Genomic DNA, 19,235 nt, shown 5'->3' with positions numbered 1-19,235 from the left:
TATCGCAGAGAAACAAGACTTTTTTTCAAATGTGGAAATCCTAAAATAAACTGTGATGAGTGAACCAACCTTTCACCCTTTCCCACCACTCTGGTCCATTGCTTTCCTTTCTCTTATTGTGGCTTAGGATGTCAAATTCAGGCCACTGAGACCCAGGTTCAAATCCCCGCTCCGCCTGAAGTTTGCAGGGTCACTTTGGGCCAGTCACTCTGTTTCAGTCTCACCCACCTCACAGAATTACTACAAGAGTAAAACGGAGGACAAGAGACTTGCATTTGCTACCCTGAGCTCCTTGGAGGACAGATGGGATCAAAATGAGACAGATATTGTAGGCTTTCTAGGGTTGCCAGGTCCCTCTTTGCTGCTGGCAGGAAGTTTTTGGGGTGGAGCCTGAGGAGGGCGGGGTTGGGGAAGGGGAGGGACTTCTCCGCCATAGAGTCCAATTGCCAAAGCGCCATGTTCTCCAGGTGATCTGATCTCCATCGGCTGGAGATCAGTTGTAATAGCAGGAGATCTCCAGTTACTACCTGGAGGTTGGCAACCCTACGGCTTTCCCTTTTCCCTCCCTGGCCATACGTCACACACATTTTCGTTCTGCCTCAAAAGGAGGGTTACAGATACCTCTGAGGGAATATTTAGTGTGTGTGTGACTTAAAATATCTTGTCTACTGGGGGTGGGGGGGGGGGAGAAGAAAGCTTTTTCCCTTCCAGCCTCAAAAAGATTTTATGTACATGGCCCTCTGTCTGTATGCTTCTCTGCTGTAATGTCTGATTTCACCTTCTTTGTGCTGACACTTGTAAAGGCTGAAGGTACACGAACTGCCTTATACACTGCCTTATACTTAGGGTTGCCAACCTCCAGGTGGTGGCTGGAGATCTCCTGGTATTACATCTGATCTCCAGGTAGGTTTGCCAACCTCCAGGTGGTGGCTGGAGATCTCCCACTATCGCAACTGACCTCCAGGCGATAGAAATAAGTTCCCCTGGAGAAAATGGCTGCTTTGGCAATTGGACTGTACGGTATTGAAATCCCTCCCCGCTCCAAACCCCGTCTTCCTCAGGCTCCGCCCCCAAAATCTCCAGGTATTTCTCAACCCAGAGTGGCAACCCTAACTCCAGGCGACAAAGATTAGTTCACCTGGAGAAAATTGCCATTTCCGAAGGTGGAGTCTATGGCATTAGAAGTCTACCTCATTGAAGTCTCCCCCTCCCCAAACCCTCTCCAGGCTCCAACTCCCAAATTTTCAGGACGGTATTTCCCAACCTGGAGCTGGCAACCCTACTTAAACTGAATTAGACCCTTGGTCCATCAAGGGCAGTATTGTCTACTCATATTGGTAGTGGCCCTCCAGGCTCTCAGGCTAAGTTCTTTCACATTACTTCCTACCTGACCTTTTTTTACTGGAGATGATGGGGATTGAACCTGGGACCTTCTGCATGCCAAGCAGATGTTCCAGCCCTGATCCACAGCCCCCTTCCCATGGTATGAAGGTGGTGTGAGCCTTACTTCATGGAGCTGCAGCCTTAACACGTAACTGACCTCATTGAACACTAACACCAGGCTTCTCAAGCGAGTAGCCTTTCTCCCTCTCTCATAATACTAGAACGCTGCGTCATCTGCTGAAGCTGGAGGGTGATAGATTCAAATCAGATAAAGAAGTATTTCTTCACACAACCCATAGCTAAATTGTGGAACTCCCTGCCCCAGGATGTGGTGATGGCTGCTAACTTGGAAGGCTTGAAGAGGGGAGTGGGCATGTTCATGGAGGAGAGGGCTATCCATGGCTACTAGTAAAAATGGATACCAGTCATGAGGCATACCTATTCTCTCCAGGATCAGAGGAGCATGCCCATTATATTAGGTGCACAGGCAGGATAATGCTGCTGCAATTGTCTTGTTTGTGGGCTTCCTAGAGGCACCTGGTTGGGCCTCTGTGTGAACAGACTGCTGGACTTGATGGGCCTTGTTCTGATCCAGCAGAGCTTTTCTTATGTTCTTATATAGTACAGGGAGAGGAAAGAGGATCCCATTTAGCGTACACAGTCAGAAGCTGGAAAATGAAGCCTTGAGTCGAGGTGATTTCCCAAGTTTTATTCATTACCCCTTCACGTTCGTGGAGGTTTCACATGCGCCTTATTGTCCGCTGAATCCAGCCCACATAGTTGCAGACCTTGGTGTAGATACCGGGCTTCCCGGGCTGGCCACAAACTTCTGGGCCCCAAGACACGATGCCCTGAATCTCTTCATCACAGATGAGGGGTGCCCCGGAATCGCCCTGCAGAAACAAACAAACAAAAAGGCCTTTTCCTCAAGTCTTAACCAGTTCATACATCACTATGGGCCTTGGTCACGTGACTGTTGTATGGCCAACTGGTATCCAGCCCTCTAGGAGGAAGCATTGAATCCCAGAAACCATTTATGTAAAGAGCTTAAAAGGTAAGGTAAAGGTCCCCTGTGCCATGGGTCATTCCTGACCCATGGGTTGACGTCCCATCCTGACGTTTACTAGGCAGACTTTGTTTACTGGGTGGTTTGCCAGTGCCTTCCCCAGTCGTCTTCCCTTTACCCCCAGAAAGCCGGGTCCTCATTTTACCGACCTCGGAAGGATGGAAGGCTGAGTCAACCTGGAGCCGGCTACCTGAAATCGACTTCCGTCGGGATCGAACTCAGGTCGTGCGCAGAGCTCTTACTACAGTATTGCAGCTTACCACTCTGCGCAACGGGGCTCCTGTAAAGAGCTTGGGGACTTATAAAAGTGAGTGTTGTTGGACTAGGATCAAATCCCCGCTCTGCCATGAAATTCCTTGGCTGACCTTGAGCCTGTCACTCTCAACATAACCTCCCACCCAGGCTTGTGGTGAGGATAAAATAGGGGAAGATGAGCTGTGTGGCCACGCGGGGGGTAGCTTAACAATGCACTTGATAGATAACAGTTTGCAGCACCTTCACAAAATAATATAGTTCTCGGGATTCTTCAGGTGGGGCCTTGATAGGACAGATTGCAAATCTTAGGCCCTATGAGGAGCGGTTAAAAAGCTTAGGGCTGTTTAGTTTGGAAAGAAGGCAGCTGAGGGGAGACATGATAGAGGTCTATAAAATTATGCATGGTATGGAGAGAGTGGACAGGGAGAAGCTTTTCTCCCTCTCTCATAATTAGGGTTGTCAACTGCCAGGTAGTAGCAGGAGATCTCCTGCTAATTCAACTGATCTCCAGCCGATAGAGATCAGATCACCTGGAGAAAAATGGCCGCTTTGGCAATTGAACTCTATGGCATTGAAGTCCTTCCCCTCCCCAAATCCCGCCCTCTTCAGGCTCCCCCCCCCAAATCTCCCGCCAGTTGAGAAGAGGGACCTGGCAAGCCTACTTATAATACTCGAACACCAGGTCATCTGCTGAAACTGGAGGGTGAGAGATTCAAAACAGATAAAAGGAAGTATTTCTTCACCTGACACATAGTTAAATTGTGGAACTCCCTGCCCCAAGATGTGGCAATGGCTGCCAACTTGGAAGGCTTTAAGAGGGGAGTGGACAGGTTCATGGATGGTAGGCCTATCCATAGGGTTCCCAATCTCCAGGTACTAGCTGGAGATCTCCTGCTATTACAACTGATCTCTAGCCAATAGAGATCAGTTCACCTGAAGAAAATGGCCGCTTTTGCAATTGGACTCTATGACATTGAAGTCCCTCCCCTCCCCAAACCCCACCCTGTTCAGGCTCCTCCCCCAAAATCTCCAGGTATTTACCAGCCTGGAGCTGGCAACCCTACCTATCCATGGGTACTAGTCAAAATGAATGTTAGTCATGATGCATACCTATTCTCTCTAGTTATCAGAGGAGTATGCCTATTATATTAGGAGCCATGAAAAACAGTCAGGATGCTGCCTGTGTTTGTGGGCTTCCTGGAGGCACCTGCTTGGCCACTGTGTGAACACACTGCTGGACTTGTTGGGCCTTGGTCTGACCCAGCATGGCTCTTCTTATGTTAAGTTCTTAAACTGTATGCCACAATGGGGGCAGCTTAACAATGCACTTGATAGATAACAGTTTGCAGCATCTTCTCAAAAAAATATAGCTCTTATGATTCTTCACGTGGGACCTTGATGGGTGGACAGATTTCAAATCATTTGTAGCACTCGCTAGTCAAAGATGAAGGGTGTGAACCCTCACTGGAGTTTAGCATCTTTGGGTAAGTCAATCAAGAACACCTCCTGGACTCAATTGACTTTGGGTAAGTCAATCAAGAACACCTCCTTGGCCCTCAAAGGGCCAAAAATTTATAATATTCACTATGTGGTTTTCAATGTGATTAAAAAAACTTCTCCATTCACAGCCAAGCAGTTTAGTGACCATCTGTGATAGATGGGCAAACGCCCTGCCCCTTCCTGCCAATCTCCAGTCCCCTTTATTCCTGTATGGTAGGTAAGCAGCGCAGCTATCAGCCAATCAGGACCCATGGATTGCTGGAGGAGCCAGATTTGAGGGGGGTTCGTTTTCTCCAGGGGAACTGATCTCTGTCACCTGGAGATCAGTTGTATTAGTGGGAGATCTCCAGCCACCACCTGGAGGTTAGCAAAACAAGAAAAGAGCACCTCCGTGCTATTACCGTCAGGTTTGGAAACTGGCACGGGAAGAAATCAGTACAATAATACAATAATGTGTATATTGTGTTTCAAAACATTTCAATAAGTACAATGGACTACAACAAGTGACAATAAACAATATATACAAAATATACAAAACGTGTTTGATGCAGTCTATGAATAGTACAGTCTATAAATAGTAGAATCTTCTTAGTATATAGAAAAGTATTTTAAAAGTCCATCAGGTACATGTATAAATGATCACAGAGTCTTCATTAAGCATGATGGGTGGGGGACGGCCGTTTCAAAATTTCTTCAGCCCCATTTCCAATCAAGTATCCAAGATTAATTAGATTCTATATATCATCATGAAGCCAGTTCACCAGTTCCCGTAGGATACTCCCAAGTGTAGGCAGCAGCTATTTATAGACTGTACTATTCATAGACTGCATCAAACACGTTTTGTATATTTTGTATATATTGTTTATTGTCACTTGTTGTAGTCCATTGTACTTGTTGAAATGTTTTGAAACACAATATACACATTTTGTATTATTGTACTGATTTCTTCCCGTGCCAACCACCTGGAGGTTGGCAACCCTTCAAAGGGGGCATGAGTAGGCTGCTCCAGCACCATATGCACTGCAAAAAAAAACCTGATTAGCACAGAGAAGGATAGGAAGTTGACAGCAGATTCAATCCCTGGACAGTTAGGCGCTGAGTACATCTGTGGGTGTGCATCTTTCCATTACACCTTAAACATTTCTGGGCTCAGATGTTTTGCAAAACAGATCATGTGAAAGCAACTTTTTTTTTTTTTTGGCACAAACCTAGCTTAAAAAAACTTTCTGCAGAAAAGAATACAGTCTAAAAAAATGTGCATCGTGGTAAAGGAGGCGAAAGCGGCGGTGAAGTCAGTCTCCTTCCTTACCTGACAAGAGTCGACATTTCCTTCCTTCTCACCCGCACACAGCATGTTGTTCGTAATGGCATCAGGGTAGACGCTCTCACACTCCCCCTGAGAGACAACGTGTAGGTAAGCGCACTGCAGTGCTTCGGGAATGGTTGCTGTGGATACAACAGTCGCTGTGAGTTTTTTTTTTTTTAAAAAAAACCCAACCCTGAAGGATTTCTCCTGAGATGTTTAAACGCAATACATAAAACAAACACACCAGACTAGAGACGCTGTGGGCCAAAGCGGACAGGACACTGGGACTTCAGCCATTGCCCAGTGTTTTCGTCCATTCCTTTTCCAAGCATGCGATGGCAAAATCTCAGAGTTTAAACCTTCCCCCAATGCATTTTCCTGACTTGAAAAATCCCCAGGGAGTCAAGATTTGGCTTGCTGGAGCATCCACACAGCTCCCATGTAAGTAGAATGGAAGTGTTCCTTTCAGCTGTACTGCTTTCTACACGGCTGTAGCCAGTCTTTGTCACTAGATGGGGCTGTCATATTTCCAGTTGGGGCTTTAAATAAGTAAATGGGGAAGAGAACCGGTGCTTTCCTTTGGACCGACAGGAATGGAATCTCACCAAGCCCAAACATTTTTGTGTTGTTATTTTAGTGCCTACTATGGATTGCTGTGTGTGTGTGTGTGTTAAAGTGCCGTCAAGTCGTTTCCGACTCATGGCTACCCTATGAATCAGTGTCCTCCAAAATGTCCTGTCTTTGACAGCCTGGCTCAGCTCTTGCAAACTGAGGGCAGTGGCTTCCTTTATAGAGTCAATCCATCGCTTGTTGGGTCTTCCTCTTTTCCTGCTGCCTTCAACTTTTCCTAGCATGATTGTCTTTTCCAGTGACTCTTGTCTTCTCATAATATGTCCAAAGTACGACAGCCTCAGTTTAGTCATTTTAGCTTCTAGGATCAGTTCAGGCTTGAGACATGGATTGCTAACCTAAGTTAAATAAGTAGAGTGGTTTTTAATATTTATTTGTAACAAACCTCTCTCTTTAATAAATAATTTCTATAATGTTATCTCTTTTAAGCACTCTGCCACACTCAAAGTCATAGTAGCTAAAGTTCATCACCACCACCCAGAACACTTAAACTTCATAAGGACATTGTGAAAAACGCACACTCCACGGGCGGACTGGAAAATGTATTGAATTAGATATTGATACCCCACATTTTCTTCCCCGTGGGGCCCCAAAGCAGTTTAAAACATGGGTCCATTGCTTCTGTTTTATCCTCACACCACCCACCCTGTGAAGTAGGTTAGGCTGAGACAAAGTAACTGGCCCAAGGTCACCCAGTGAACTTCCATGGCAGAGCTGGGATTCGAACCCGAGTCTCTCTGATCCTGACCCTCTGTACAGAAACAGTCCAAGCTCTGCTGCCTCTGTGGCTCTGTGAACCAGCACTGCGAGAGCCACAACTCAGACCCACACATATGTACAACACAAATATACAAAAGGGGAGTGGTACCCAAAGCACGTGTATACAAAAAAATGTACCACTGTGCAACTGAATGTGATAATTTATATAATTTCAAAAAGGTGATTGATAATTCCACATATAACCTTATAATACTCAAAATACTTATGTCCAAGCAATGCAAACTGTACAGCAAGGTTTCGCGATTTTGTCCTTGTTTCGCATCAGCTTCATCAGAAGCCTGTTGCTTTTTATCTTGCTATTTACAGGAGAATCTTGACGGCTTCTTTTAGCCTCTCTGGTTCTAATCCTGTTACTTTAAGACAAAATTTCCACAATAATTACACTTATACCTTAAAACAAAATTTACATCATAAGTACCTCTATGCCTACAATTTTACATCAATATACTTATATTCAAACATGACAACGTTTTTTACTATTGACCCAAGCAGATTGTTCTGTTTGAATTGGCAGACCACGCTGTTAGTGCATATGCATTGCTTGGACATAAGTATTTTGAGTGTTATAAGGTTATATATGGAATTATCAACCACCTTTTTGAAATTATATAAATTGACAACTCAGACCCAGGCAGCAGCACCAAAACTAGGGAGGCTCACCTATCTCCTCCTTTCACACTGCTGTCAAAGCTATGCCCCCAACCTGCCACGGCACCTTCAGGGCCAGTCTGCCTCTGCTCTAAGCCTGGGGAATCTTGAGTTTGCAGTTTCTACTTTGCAAAGCCTGCCCCCAATGTAATCTCGCTGCTACAGTTGGGCTCAACTCAGGGTCCCAGCAAAGCAGCTAGGGTCGCCAGGCCCCTCTTCGCCATCGGCGGGAGGTTTTTGAGGTGGACCCTGAGGAGGACAGGGTTTGGGGAGGGAAAGGACTTCAATGCCTTAGAGTTCAATTGACAAAGCGGTAGGGTTGCCAGCCTCCAGGTACTAGTAGGAGATCTCCTGCTATTACAACTGATCTCCAGGTGACAGAGGTCAGTTCACCTGGAGAAAATGTCTGCTTTGGCAATTGGACTCTATGGCTTTGAAGTCCCTCCTCTTCCCAAACTCTGCCCTCTTCAGGCTCTGCCCCAAAAACCTTCCGCCGGTGGGGAAGAGGAACCTAAAGTGGCCATTTTCTCCAAGGGAACTGATCTCTATCGGCTGGAGATACATTGTAATAGCAGGAGATCTCCAGCTAGAACCTGGAGGTTGGCAACCCTAGGCCAAGGTGGGCTGGGGGTGGGGCCTCTTTCCAGGGCGTTTCTTGTCTCCAGTCTACCCCTGCCTCTGCAGCATTTGTTATTTCATCGGTCGCAGCTGTGCACGAGGTGAGAGTTGCATTCCTAGATCCTCTGTCATCTGTTGGGAAAGTGCCATCCCCTCCAGGGGAACTGATCTCTGCAGTCTGGAGATCGGTTGTAACTCTGGATGAACTCCAAGCCTCACTCGGAGGTTAGTAACCCTATTGGCTTAACAAACCGCACCACTTCTCATGGGGCGCGAGCTGCCACCTGGTTAAGCCCAGAAATCCCCCCCCCCTACGTTGCTCAGGTTCCTCTCCCTTTCCACCGCAACCTGTTGGGAAAACTCTACCGGGGAACAGCCATACTCGCAGTGAAGTCCCTGTATGAGTTTGTAAACTGAGGATCTGGGAATGCAACTCTCTGCTTTGTGTACAGCCGCTGCTGCTGAAATAACAAATGCCTCACAAGGATACACAATTGTCCGATCTCACTAGGGTTGCCAACCTCCAGGGACTGGGGTCTAATGGTCTAATGGAGAGGCTACTTGCCTATACATATATTGAACTTAAGTCACAAAGGAGTCTAGCTCTATGCGTTTATGTACAAAAATTGGATCCATTGGACCTTTGTACACATCTTTGACATTTGATACAAATACTGATGTCATAAAAATTATTTTCCTGTATGTGAAATACTTCATAAGCATTGTCTTCCTAGAAAAATAATTCTTTGTATATAACTGTATTGTATATGTTTTGTTATATGTGATGGTAATTTTTGTAATCACACTTTTGTAATAGCACGTGTTCACTTGGTATTGTAATAATGTATTTATTAATTTTTGGCATTATTGCTGCTTAATTTTCTCAACTTCCAGGTACTAGCTGGAGACCTCCTACTATTACAACAGATCTTCAGCCGATAGAGATCAGTTCCCCTAGAGAAAATGGCCGCTTTGGCAATTGGATTCTATGGTATTGAAATCCCTCCCCTCCCCAAACCTGCCCTCCTCAGGCTCTGCCCCAAAAACCTCTCACCGGTGACGAAAATGGATCTGGCAACCCTGGATCTCATGCTACAGCTGCCAGGATCTGAGTGCAACCTGATAGTTTTGACTGGCATCCTTCATTACATTGCAGAGGATGCTGGCGCACCACTAAGACCTTGCGTGGAAGCCAACTAGGGTAGCCACTTTGCAACTGGGGGAGGCTAGCAAGGATAAGTCCTGGCACTGCTAGTTTTTACCAAGGGAGACTTTCCAAATGGGGGAACCCTTCTGGGATTGGGATTGGGTAGCCATGTCTTGGGCTGCCCCTCTCTTGTAGCTTCATGGAAAAATAATAATAAAAGGGATTGGAGCCCTACGTTTAGGGCTGGTGACTGTGCCCCAGCCTGTCACGAGACACCGTGTCCCAGGAGCAACACATTGATCAGCCACACTCATGGGCTGGACTCTGTCGTTGATGTCCACCAATGAGGAGAGCTTGATCATCATTATGTCATTGTTCTTGCTGGCAGGGTCATAGTTTGGGTGCACCACCAACTTCATTGCTCTTTTCTGCTGTTCAGAACGGTCTGAGACGGTCATGTTGCTTAATCCCAGCCGTATGTAGGTGATGCTGAAGGGAAAAACAAGGTGAGGTTAGTCAGGAAATCTGTAAGAAAGAAAATGCTGAAGGTGGGCTTTCCCACCTTCTCATTTTCTTCCCTTGTAAGTTCCTGTTTTCTCCCTCTAGTGGTCGATATTACACCCATTTATATCCAGCAAATCTCCCTGCAGATTTAAAGGGCAGGTTTTTATTCTGGACATAAACTGGTGTAATAGCAAATCGATCACTAGAGGGAGCCAAACATGCATGGAACAGAACCCCCCCCCCCCCAAGAAACAGGATCTCACAAGCAAGGAAAATAACAATCCAGAAAAGCCTGGTATCTACAAGTTCTTGCTTCCCTTACATGTTTTCATCCCAAACAGTGGTCTTCAACTCAGGGGTCGAAATGCTTAGAGCCACTCCCTGCTGGGTCACAAGTCCCTTTAGAGCCAGCATTTTAAAATCTACTTTTCAGAATGATTTGCTGCCCGTGCTTATGCATAGAGAGCCAAGCAACAGGAACATATGACGCTGCCTTATACTGAATCAGACCACTGTTTCCTCTGGGGCAGTGTCGTTTCCTCTGAATGACAGTGGTCCCATAAAGTCATCAGCTAGCAGAGAAATCTTTAATCAGAGAGGACAGGGATGGAGCCTGCAGCCCTTGGGAAGCAAAGTGTATGCTAGACTGCTATGGATCCAGTTCTAGAAGCTCCAGGTGCCAGAATGCGCCAGAGCAGAGGTCTTAGTGCCAATGTTGTGCTCCCATTGAGTGGGGAGAGCCTAGGATTGCCATCCTCTGGATGGTATTCAACCTAATGATATGAGTTCCAGTTTTTCATTTATTTATTTGTATTATAGAGATAGATTTTCATCTCTTACTGTTTAAAATAACTTCCCCGATGGATAAAGCCACAGCGAAATGGGAGTTGATACCGGGTTCCCATCTCGGGATGAAGTAGGTTTGCTTCAGTGAACCTCCATTATTTTTGGCTCCAGTTGTGCTTTCAGCCAGCGGAACACGCTTCCAGGATTTTGTTACACCTGCCAGACTCACCTCTCAGATTCTTGAGGAGTGCTCACTCCAGCCGAAGTACTACACCGTCCGGCTTGTGTTTTGATGTTTATAACTATTCCTTGCATTAAGTTTAATTGTATTTCAGGACTTTTTGATCATTCCAATACACTAGTACGTCTTTTGCACATATTATGTGTATATATTGAATACAATTGAGATGTTCTTATGCAGTATACTGTAGTTTGTGCCATCAGTGCTTGTTGATTGTCTTAATTCCATATACTTAAGCACGAGGAATTATCTTTGAATCCTCTAGGTGGTGCCTGGAGGTCTCCTGGAATTACAACTGATCTCCAGACCTTAGAGATCAGTTCCCCTGGAGAAAATGGTTGCTTAGGAGGCGGGACTCCATGGCATTATGCCCACTGAGGTCCCTCCCCTTCCCAACCACCTTCCCTAGGCTCCACCCCCAAATAGCCAGGAATTTACCAACACAGTGATGGCAACCCTAGGGGAGCCTAAGCTTCTCTTTCACTTGAGCTGCAAACTCTGCCCTGTGGTTCCCCAGTTTCCTTGGTGAGGGCATACCCTGGCATTTTGCAGTGTGCCGCGGTCAGCACCCACTGCCTGTTCAGCAGAGTCCCGCTACAAAAGAACCGGTTCATATCATAAAGGCCCACATGCCAAGGCTGGGAGTGTTCGACGCAGGTGTTCCCGCCGACGATCCTTGGCTTGGGCTGTGCAGCTGCTGCAATGCAAAAACAACGAGACAGCGAGGCGGTGATACAATGAGATGTCCCAAATAATGCACACATTCCAATGACAAAGGAGAGAGTGGACAGGAAGAAAAGCTTTTCTCCCTCTCTCATAATACTAGAACGTGGGGTCATCTGCTGAAGCTGAAGGGTGAGAGATTCAAAACAGATAAAGAAGTATCTCTTTCCACAGCACATAGTTAAATTGTGGAACTCCCTGCCCCAGGATGTGGTGATGGCTGCCAACTTGGAGGGCTTTAAGAGGGGAGTGGACATGTTCATGGAGGAGAGGGCTATCCATGGCTACTAGTCAAAATGGATACTAGTCATGATGCATACCTATTCTCTCCAGGATCAGAGGAGCATGCCTATTATATTTAGGTGTTGTGGAACACAGGCAGGATGGTGCTGCTGCAGTCGTCTTGTTTGTGGGCTTTCTAGAGGCACCTGGTTGGCCACCGTGTGAACAGCCTGCTGGACTTGATGACCCTTAGTCTGATCCAGCAGGGCCTTTCTTATGTTCTTATGATGCAAGGGTTTCTGATGGTCCACAGGCAAATTATACTTATACATTTTCTTTATTTATATCCTGCCTTTCTCCCCAATGAGGACCCCAAACAGCCTACATTGTTCTCCTCTCTTCTTTCTCCTCACAACAACCCTGTGGGGTAGGTCAGGCTCAGAGTGGGCAACTGGTCCAAGGTCGATCATGGCAGAGTGGCCGATTCAAACCTGGGTCTCCTGGACACTTTAACCACTGAGCCAAAGTCCATATGGATGGAAGAAGAAGATGAGGACAATAAGTTGTTATTTCAGAGCAGTGCGCATCATTGCACATGAATACCTATTCCACACAGCCCACATGTGCTAAGGCTGACCTTGCCTTGGTGCAGTAAAGTAATTATGTTTACCTGGGTTTGGTCTCAGGAACTCCCTGAGCAACACACACCATAAAGCAAAAGAAGACTTTATTTGAAGAATTTTTTAAAAGAACATTAAAACAAGGCATAAAGTTCAGGGCCGTGAAATGGGCCAAATAATAAAACTGACTAACTATCTTATTTACTGGAGTCCTAACATCTCCTTTTTTCTGCTCACCAGAGTTCATGTGCCATGTATGCTACGACAATTCAAAACCCTTTCTGAATTCTGGCTCCCCCCACCATCTGCACATTTGCAGCCATAGCTGTCAATTCCATGGGTTTTTTTTACCTCCACCATTACTTTTTCTTTCTTTCAAAACACACTATTCATTAAGCCTGGGTCTCCTCCCCCACCATGTTTTCAAGACTTTAGGGTTGCCAGCTCTGGATTGGGAAATATGTGGAAATTTGGGGAGTGGAGCCAGAGGAGGGCAGGGTTTGAGGAGGGGAGGGGTCTCAGCAGGGTATAAGCCATAGAGTCCACCCTCCAAAGCAGCCATTTTCTCCATGGGAACTGATCTTGGCCATCTGGAGATCAATTGCAATAGTGGGAGATTTCCAGGTGGCACTGGAGGTTGGCAACCCTACCTGGAGATTTGGGGTGAAGCCTGAGAGATGTCCTTACCAATGTATAATGCCACAAAGTCCACCCTCCAAAGCAGCCATTTTCCTTAACAGAACTGATCTCTGTTATTTGGAGACCAGTTGTACTTCTGGGAGATCTCCAGGGTGCACCTGGAGGCTGACAACCCTAACTGTGTCTGACCCCCTTATGAGAATTTGACTATCTGCATATGAGGGGGAATTGCTTGGCTATTAGATATAGAGATACTTGGACCCAGTGGGTTGGATCTAGTGTTGTGCATATCAATAAACCTGAACCGAAAATAAACCTGAAATTAGCCGTTACAGTAAAGTTGAAGCCGAATAGGTGATTCCTGAAAAAGCTGAATAGATATTCGGCTTTCCAGGTTCGGCTATTCACCTTTGCTCAGAGGCACGGCTCTATGCTTTCTTTCTTTCTTTCTTTCTTTCTTTCTTTCTTTCTTTCTTTCTTTCTTTCTTTCTTTCTTTCTTTCTTTCTTTCTTTCTTTCTTTCTTTCTTTCTTTCTTTCTTTCTTTCTTTCCTGGTTTTGTTAGGGGTCATGTAATCAGAGCCAACTTGGTCTGACTAACCAGGCAGTCTGCTGATCTGCACTTTAAAAGATGGGGCTCACCCAGTCCAGGGAATGTTAGTTTCCATCAGCTGCTCATGGGCCTTCTGACTAGTGGAGTTCCTCAGGGATCTGTGCTGGGCCCTGTGTTGTTCAACATCTTTATAAATGATTTGGATGAAGGAATAGAGGGGATGCTTATTAAATTTGCAGATGATACTAAATTGGGAGGGGTAGCAAGTACTGTAGAAGACAGAGCCAAGATGCAGGATGATCTTGACAGGCTGGAGAAATGGGCTAGAACTAATAAAATGCACTTCAACAAAGACAAATGTAAAGTTCTGCATTTAGGTAGGAAAAATCAAATGCATAATTATAGGATGGGGGAGACTTGTTTGAGCAGTAGTGTGTGTGAAAAGGATCTTGGGGTCTTAGTAGACCACTGAACATGAGTCAGCAGTGTGATGCTGTAACTAAAAAGGCAAATGCAGTCTTGAGCTGCATAAACAGAAGTATAGTGTCCAGATAATGTGAAGTGATGGTATCGCTTTACTCTGCTCTGGTTAGACCTCAACTAGAGTACTTTGTTCAGTTTTGGGCACCACAATTTAAGAAAGATGTAGACAAGCTGGAATGGGTCCAGAGAAGGGCAACAAAGATGGTGAGGGGTCTGGAGACCAAGTCCTATGAGGAAAGGTTGAAGGAGCTGGGTATGTTTAGCCTGAAGAGAAGACTGAGAGGGAATATGATAACCATCTTCAAGTACTTGAAGGGCTGTCATATAGAGGAGGGTGCCGAGTTGTTTTCTGTTGCTCAAGAAGGTCGGACCAGAACCAAGGGGTTGAAATTAAATCAAAAGAGTTTCCGTCTAGACATTAGGAAGAATTTTGTAACAGTTAGAGCGGTTCCTCAGTGGAACAGGCTTCCTCGGGAGGTGGTAAGCTCTCCTTCCCTGGAGGTTTTTAAGAAGAGGTTAGATGGCCATCTGTCAGCAATGCTGATTCTGTGACCTTAGGCAGATGAGGAGAGGGAGGGCATCTTGGCGATCTTCTGGTCACTAGGGGTGTGTGGTGGGGAGGTAGTTGTGAATTTCCTGCATTGTGCAGGGGGTTGGACTTGATGGCCCTGGTGGTCCCTTCCAACTCTATGATTCTATGATTCTAAGACTCCCTCACCTGCATGGATAAGCAATCTCCTTAACATGAGCTGTTTTGGTCATGACTTAGGCTGGCTCCGATATAATTTCCCTACACTGTGACCATCTCTTGGAATCAGATTGTTCATGACCACCATAAAGGACTGCTTACAGGATGTCATTTGCCGCCAAAAGAAATGTTTTCTGTGCCTTGTTTCTCTTGCATTTAAGACTTTTTCCTCTGTTTGGAAGCTCATTTGCATGGACATCATGCAAAGCAATCCAGAAATGAAGGCAGCCCCCAGACTTTGAGGTGCCAGCCTGGAATTGGCTCTTGCCGCCAGTACTCAGCAACTCTGAACTTTTGAACCTGAAAACCGATGGACAGCTCAGCTCGCAAATGCCTGCAGGATGGGGGCGACCCCTTTGCAGGCCCATAAAATTGGATCCTCTCTCCCAAAGTTCACCAAACTTTAGTGACCATCTAAGGAGAATCCTTGCAGCCATGCTGCAAATTTGGGGACTCTACCTCCAAAAATCCCCCCCCCAGGAGCTTTGAAAAAAATCCCCATACACTATAATAGGCCTGAATTATTCGGTAAGCCTCAAAATAAGACGAATACCCATATTTAGCTTATTTCGTATGGGTATTTAGCTTATTTCGGGTTTACTGAAAAAAATTGGGCCCAATAAACCCAAGCCTGAAATTTACCAGAAAAAAATGTTTTTGCACAACCCTAGTTGGATGCAAAGCCGCCCTCTTGCTCATTCAAGGGGTCTTCCATTCATCGCTTAAGCAAGGTGATATTCCTTTGAGATTAAAGCCATAGCCATTGAGAATATTTATTGTATTTGAAAGCCAAATTATTCCCCTTGTTCGTATCCCTTTACCTGCAGAAATCAAGAGCAGCAGCACCACCACCACCTCCTCCACGGGTGTCATGTCAACATATGAAACTGAGGAGAGCCTGTCAGGAGCTGTGCTGAGGAGAGATAGAGAGTTAGGGAGAGTGAACAGCGTAACAGACTCACCTGTGCTCAAATGTCTGTTTGGCCATGAAGCTCAAGGTCAAAGTGCCTGTATAGAAGATCTGTGATAAGATCTCTCGACTTTGTTTCTCAGGCTTCCAAGAAGATGGGGGAATGGGAGGACCCCAAACTGGATTGAGATCATAGTGCTGGGGAAGTGGGGTGAAGGGGCCATAGCTTTGGACAAGGACTGGGGAGATTTGCTGTAGCAATGGAGCCTGTCTGGAGATTTTCTCCATGCTTCTTCTTGCTCCCCACCATTTCCCTCCACCTCTGGTAGGCTTTTTAAAAATCTGTAGTAAGTATATTGCTAACCACTACACCATGCTCAGGGCTATGTCATATGGGGAGGAAATGTAACCTTTTCCCCATGCCATTTTTGCAAGTTCAGTTGTCCTCAGCAGAATATATGATACAAGTAGGGGGCTGTGAAACTCACGGGGGGGGGAATCTAATCTCATCTCATCTCCCCTTCCCATTCCCCCCCTCATCCAGGCCTCCCCCCCCCCAGCTGTGTTATCTTGCTGGTTCTCCTGGAGCCTCTCCTGATGGGCGCAGCACAGCCTCCTTCATCCTCAGCCTTTCTCTCTCACTGTTTCACCTGGAGTCGTTCGCCCAGAGCCAGAGGAGGAGGCACGTGAAACTCAGGGGGAGGGAATCTCATCCCCCCATGAGTTTAGCGGTCCTCCCCCTCCAGCTCTGGGCAAGCCCAGGCCTCCTTCCCCCAAGCCCCATTCTCTTGCCTGCTCACACAAAGCCTTGCCAGCTTGTTTTGGCCTATAGCATGTTCCAGGCTCTACCTTCTCCTGTTCCTCTGAGTGCTATTTTGGATAGCCACAGTGACCAAATGTGTGGCTCAAACCCCATCTTTTTTGGATATCATTATTCACATGCAGGGTCTGTTATTGTCCCCCCATCATTTTTTAAGAATGTGTTTTCCCTGTAAACAAGTTTCCTCGGGTGCAGTCAGGAATGGCCCCATGGTGTGGATTTTTCCATCCGCATGAGGGCCATCTCTCCTCTTGGTTATTAAATATAAAGATAGACAGTGCTACAAAAGTTAAGCCCCCTACACAACATTTGCAAAATATAGAGATTTATTTATTTAATTAAAAACATTGATGAGCCTACCTTTCTCCCAGGCAGAAAGCGAGAACATGTCTTCACAACTAAAATCTTTATATCCCAATGAAACAAATCAGTTCAACACAGTATCAAAACATAATACCAGAGAAGCTCAATTAATGCTAGCACAGCAGGAAGCAGCAAGAATAAGAACACCATCTTCTAAAAGCTCAAACAAATGATGCAGTCTCAGCCTGATGCTTGAAAGACAGTACAAGTCTGAAACTGGGAAGAGTATTCAGCAGGTAGGGCACTACTACAAAGAAGGTTCTGTCCCTGCTGGTAGCCATCAGTTTAACCACTGAAGGCAAGCATACCCGAGCAAGGTCTCTGAAGGAGCTCAAGTTAAGGAACAGGCAGATTTATACGGGGGAAAGGTATCCTTCAGATAACCTACCCCTGAACCATTTAGAGCACATGATACAAAGAATTAAAACTTCAACATTAAGATATTAACTGAAAAATCAATTTGGCAATAAACAGTGGCTCTTTTACCATGGAGATATTGACACATTTATACACAGGTTATTTGATAGTTAAGAGCCCCGTGGCGCAGAGTGGTAAGCTGCAGTACTGCAGTCCAAGCTCTGCTCACGACCTGAGTTCGATCCCAATGGAAGTTGGTTTCAGGTAGCCGGCTCAAGGTTGACTCAGCCTTCCATCCTTCTGAGGTCGGTAAAATGAGGACCCAGCTTGCTGGGGGTAAAGGGAAGATGACTGGGGAAGGCACTGGTAAACCACTCGCAAACAAAGTCTGCCTAGGAAACGTCGGGCTGTGACATCACCCCATGGATCAGGAATGACCTGGTGCTTGCACAGGGGACCTTTACCTTTATTTGATAGTTAATTGACACCTTAATAGCACAACACACACACAAGTCTAATTAGAACAAATTGGGATGAGGTATGGATTGTGGTTACATGTTACATAGGCCACATCATCATCATTATCATCATTATCATCAATATATCTAATTCTCAACATGGCCAAATTTGTGGATAAATCTAGAGACTGCAGAAAAATCTGAAATCTTTAAAAAATGGGATTTTTTTTCAAAACCCCTCAAAATAACAGAAGCAGCAACTGTAACTTTAAGAAATGAATGCCCTCTGCAGTAGCCATTGGGGGGTTGCTTGGCAACTACAACAGTATTGCCAGCCTACAAGCCTTGGCTTCTGTAAGAAAAAAGCAGGCAGGAGGGCCCTTTTCAGGGCTGATTTAGCCTTTCAAGGAAGACTCATCAGGGTCAAGGCTGGCAGCAGCCACCAAGCAACTTGATGCCATGCAATCTGCATGACTCACCCAGGACTGGTTGCTTGCTGTGGTTCAACAGCAGGCACCTGACAAAAGCCAGCATAGTGTAGTGGTTAGAGTTTCAGACCAGGATCTGGGAGACCTGGGTTGAAATCACCACTCTTTCATGGAAGCTCACTGGCTGAATGTTGGACCAGTTATACATTCTCAGCCAAACCTACCTCACAGGATTGTTGTGAAGATAAAATGGAGCAGAGGAGAATGATGTAAGCTGCTTTGGGTCCCCCACTGTGGAGAAAGTCAGGGTATGAATAAAATAAATAACTATAGCTGAAGATGGGGAGGGGCAGATAAAGCAAAGGTTGGTAGGTGGGTGGGTGGGTAGGAAAGAAGGAAGCAAGGAAAAGTTGCCAGTAGTATAAAAAGAGGGGAGGGGGATACAGGGGAAAGTGAGGTCCCCCTGCAAGTCCTTGCAGTTTCCCTACTGTGCAATTGAGTTAGGCTCGATGGCACAAACATACAACTGGGCCTGGCCCAATGGCTGGCCCTGCACAGCTGATGGCCACACTTTTCCAAGGCTGCCGGAGGGAGGGAAGGAGAAAAAGCTGAAAACCGGGGGCAGATAAAGGTAGGTTAACTGGTGAGTGGGAAGGAGAGAAGGAAGCAGGAAAAGAGGAGAGGCTATGGGCTTTAAAGGAAGGGAAAGAGGAAATAAGGAAAGAGGGGAAATGAGAAGCCCCCTTCAAGTCCTTGTGGGTGGCCCACCTGTAGGGTCGCCAGGTTCCTCTTTGCTACTGGTGGGAGGTTTTGGGGGAGGAGCCTGAGGAGGGTGGGGTTTGGGGAGGGGGGAACTTCAATGCCATAGAGTCCAATTGCCAAAGTGACCGTTTTCTCCAGGTGAACTGATCTCTATCAGCTGGAGATCAGTTGTAATAGCGGGAGATCTCCAGCTACCACCTGAAGGTTGGCAACCCTATCCACCTGTAACAACAACAAGCTATATATTTATTTATTTAATTAATTCATTTATACCCCACTTTTCTCCC

At 46.0% G+C, this 19,235-nt stretch overlaps 1 protein-coding gene across 1 annotated transcript in view; it reads right to left on the bottom strand.

Moving 5' to 3' along the window:
- Nucleotides 1-2,123: 2,123 nt before the first annotated feature.
- LOC130474716 (transmembrane protease serine 9-like) overlaps nt 2,124-19,235 on the bottom strand; it is a 40,128-nt gene continuing 23,016 nt past the window's right edge. Inside the window, exons 6-10 of the mRNA XM_056846413.1 lie at nt 15,672-15,763; nt 11,402-11,561; nt 9,569-9,822; nt 5,514-5,650; nt 2,124-2,276 (exon numbers count right to left, since the gene is read on the bottom strand). Of these exons, the coding sequence (XP_056702391.1) occupies nt 2,124-2,276; nt 5,514-5,650; nt 9,569-9,822; nt 11,402-11,561; nt 15,672-15,763 (796 nt within the window). The remainder of the gene's footprint in view (nt 2,277-5,513; nt 5,651-9,568; nt 9,823-11,401; nt 11,562-15,671; nt 15,764-19,235) is intronic.

Source organism: Euleptes europaea, chromosome 3 (assembly GCF_029931775.1).
Source record: "Euleptes europaea isolate rEulEur1 chromosome 3, rEulEur1.hap1, whole genome shotgun sequence".
Classification (NCBI taxonomy): domain Eukaryota; kingdom Metazoa; phylum Chordata; class Lepidosauria; order Squamata; family Sphaerodactylidae; genus Euleptes; species Euleptes europaea.
Note: the sequence above shows the minus strand (reverse complement) of the source record. Positions and strands in the feature narration are given on the sequence as shown.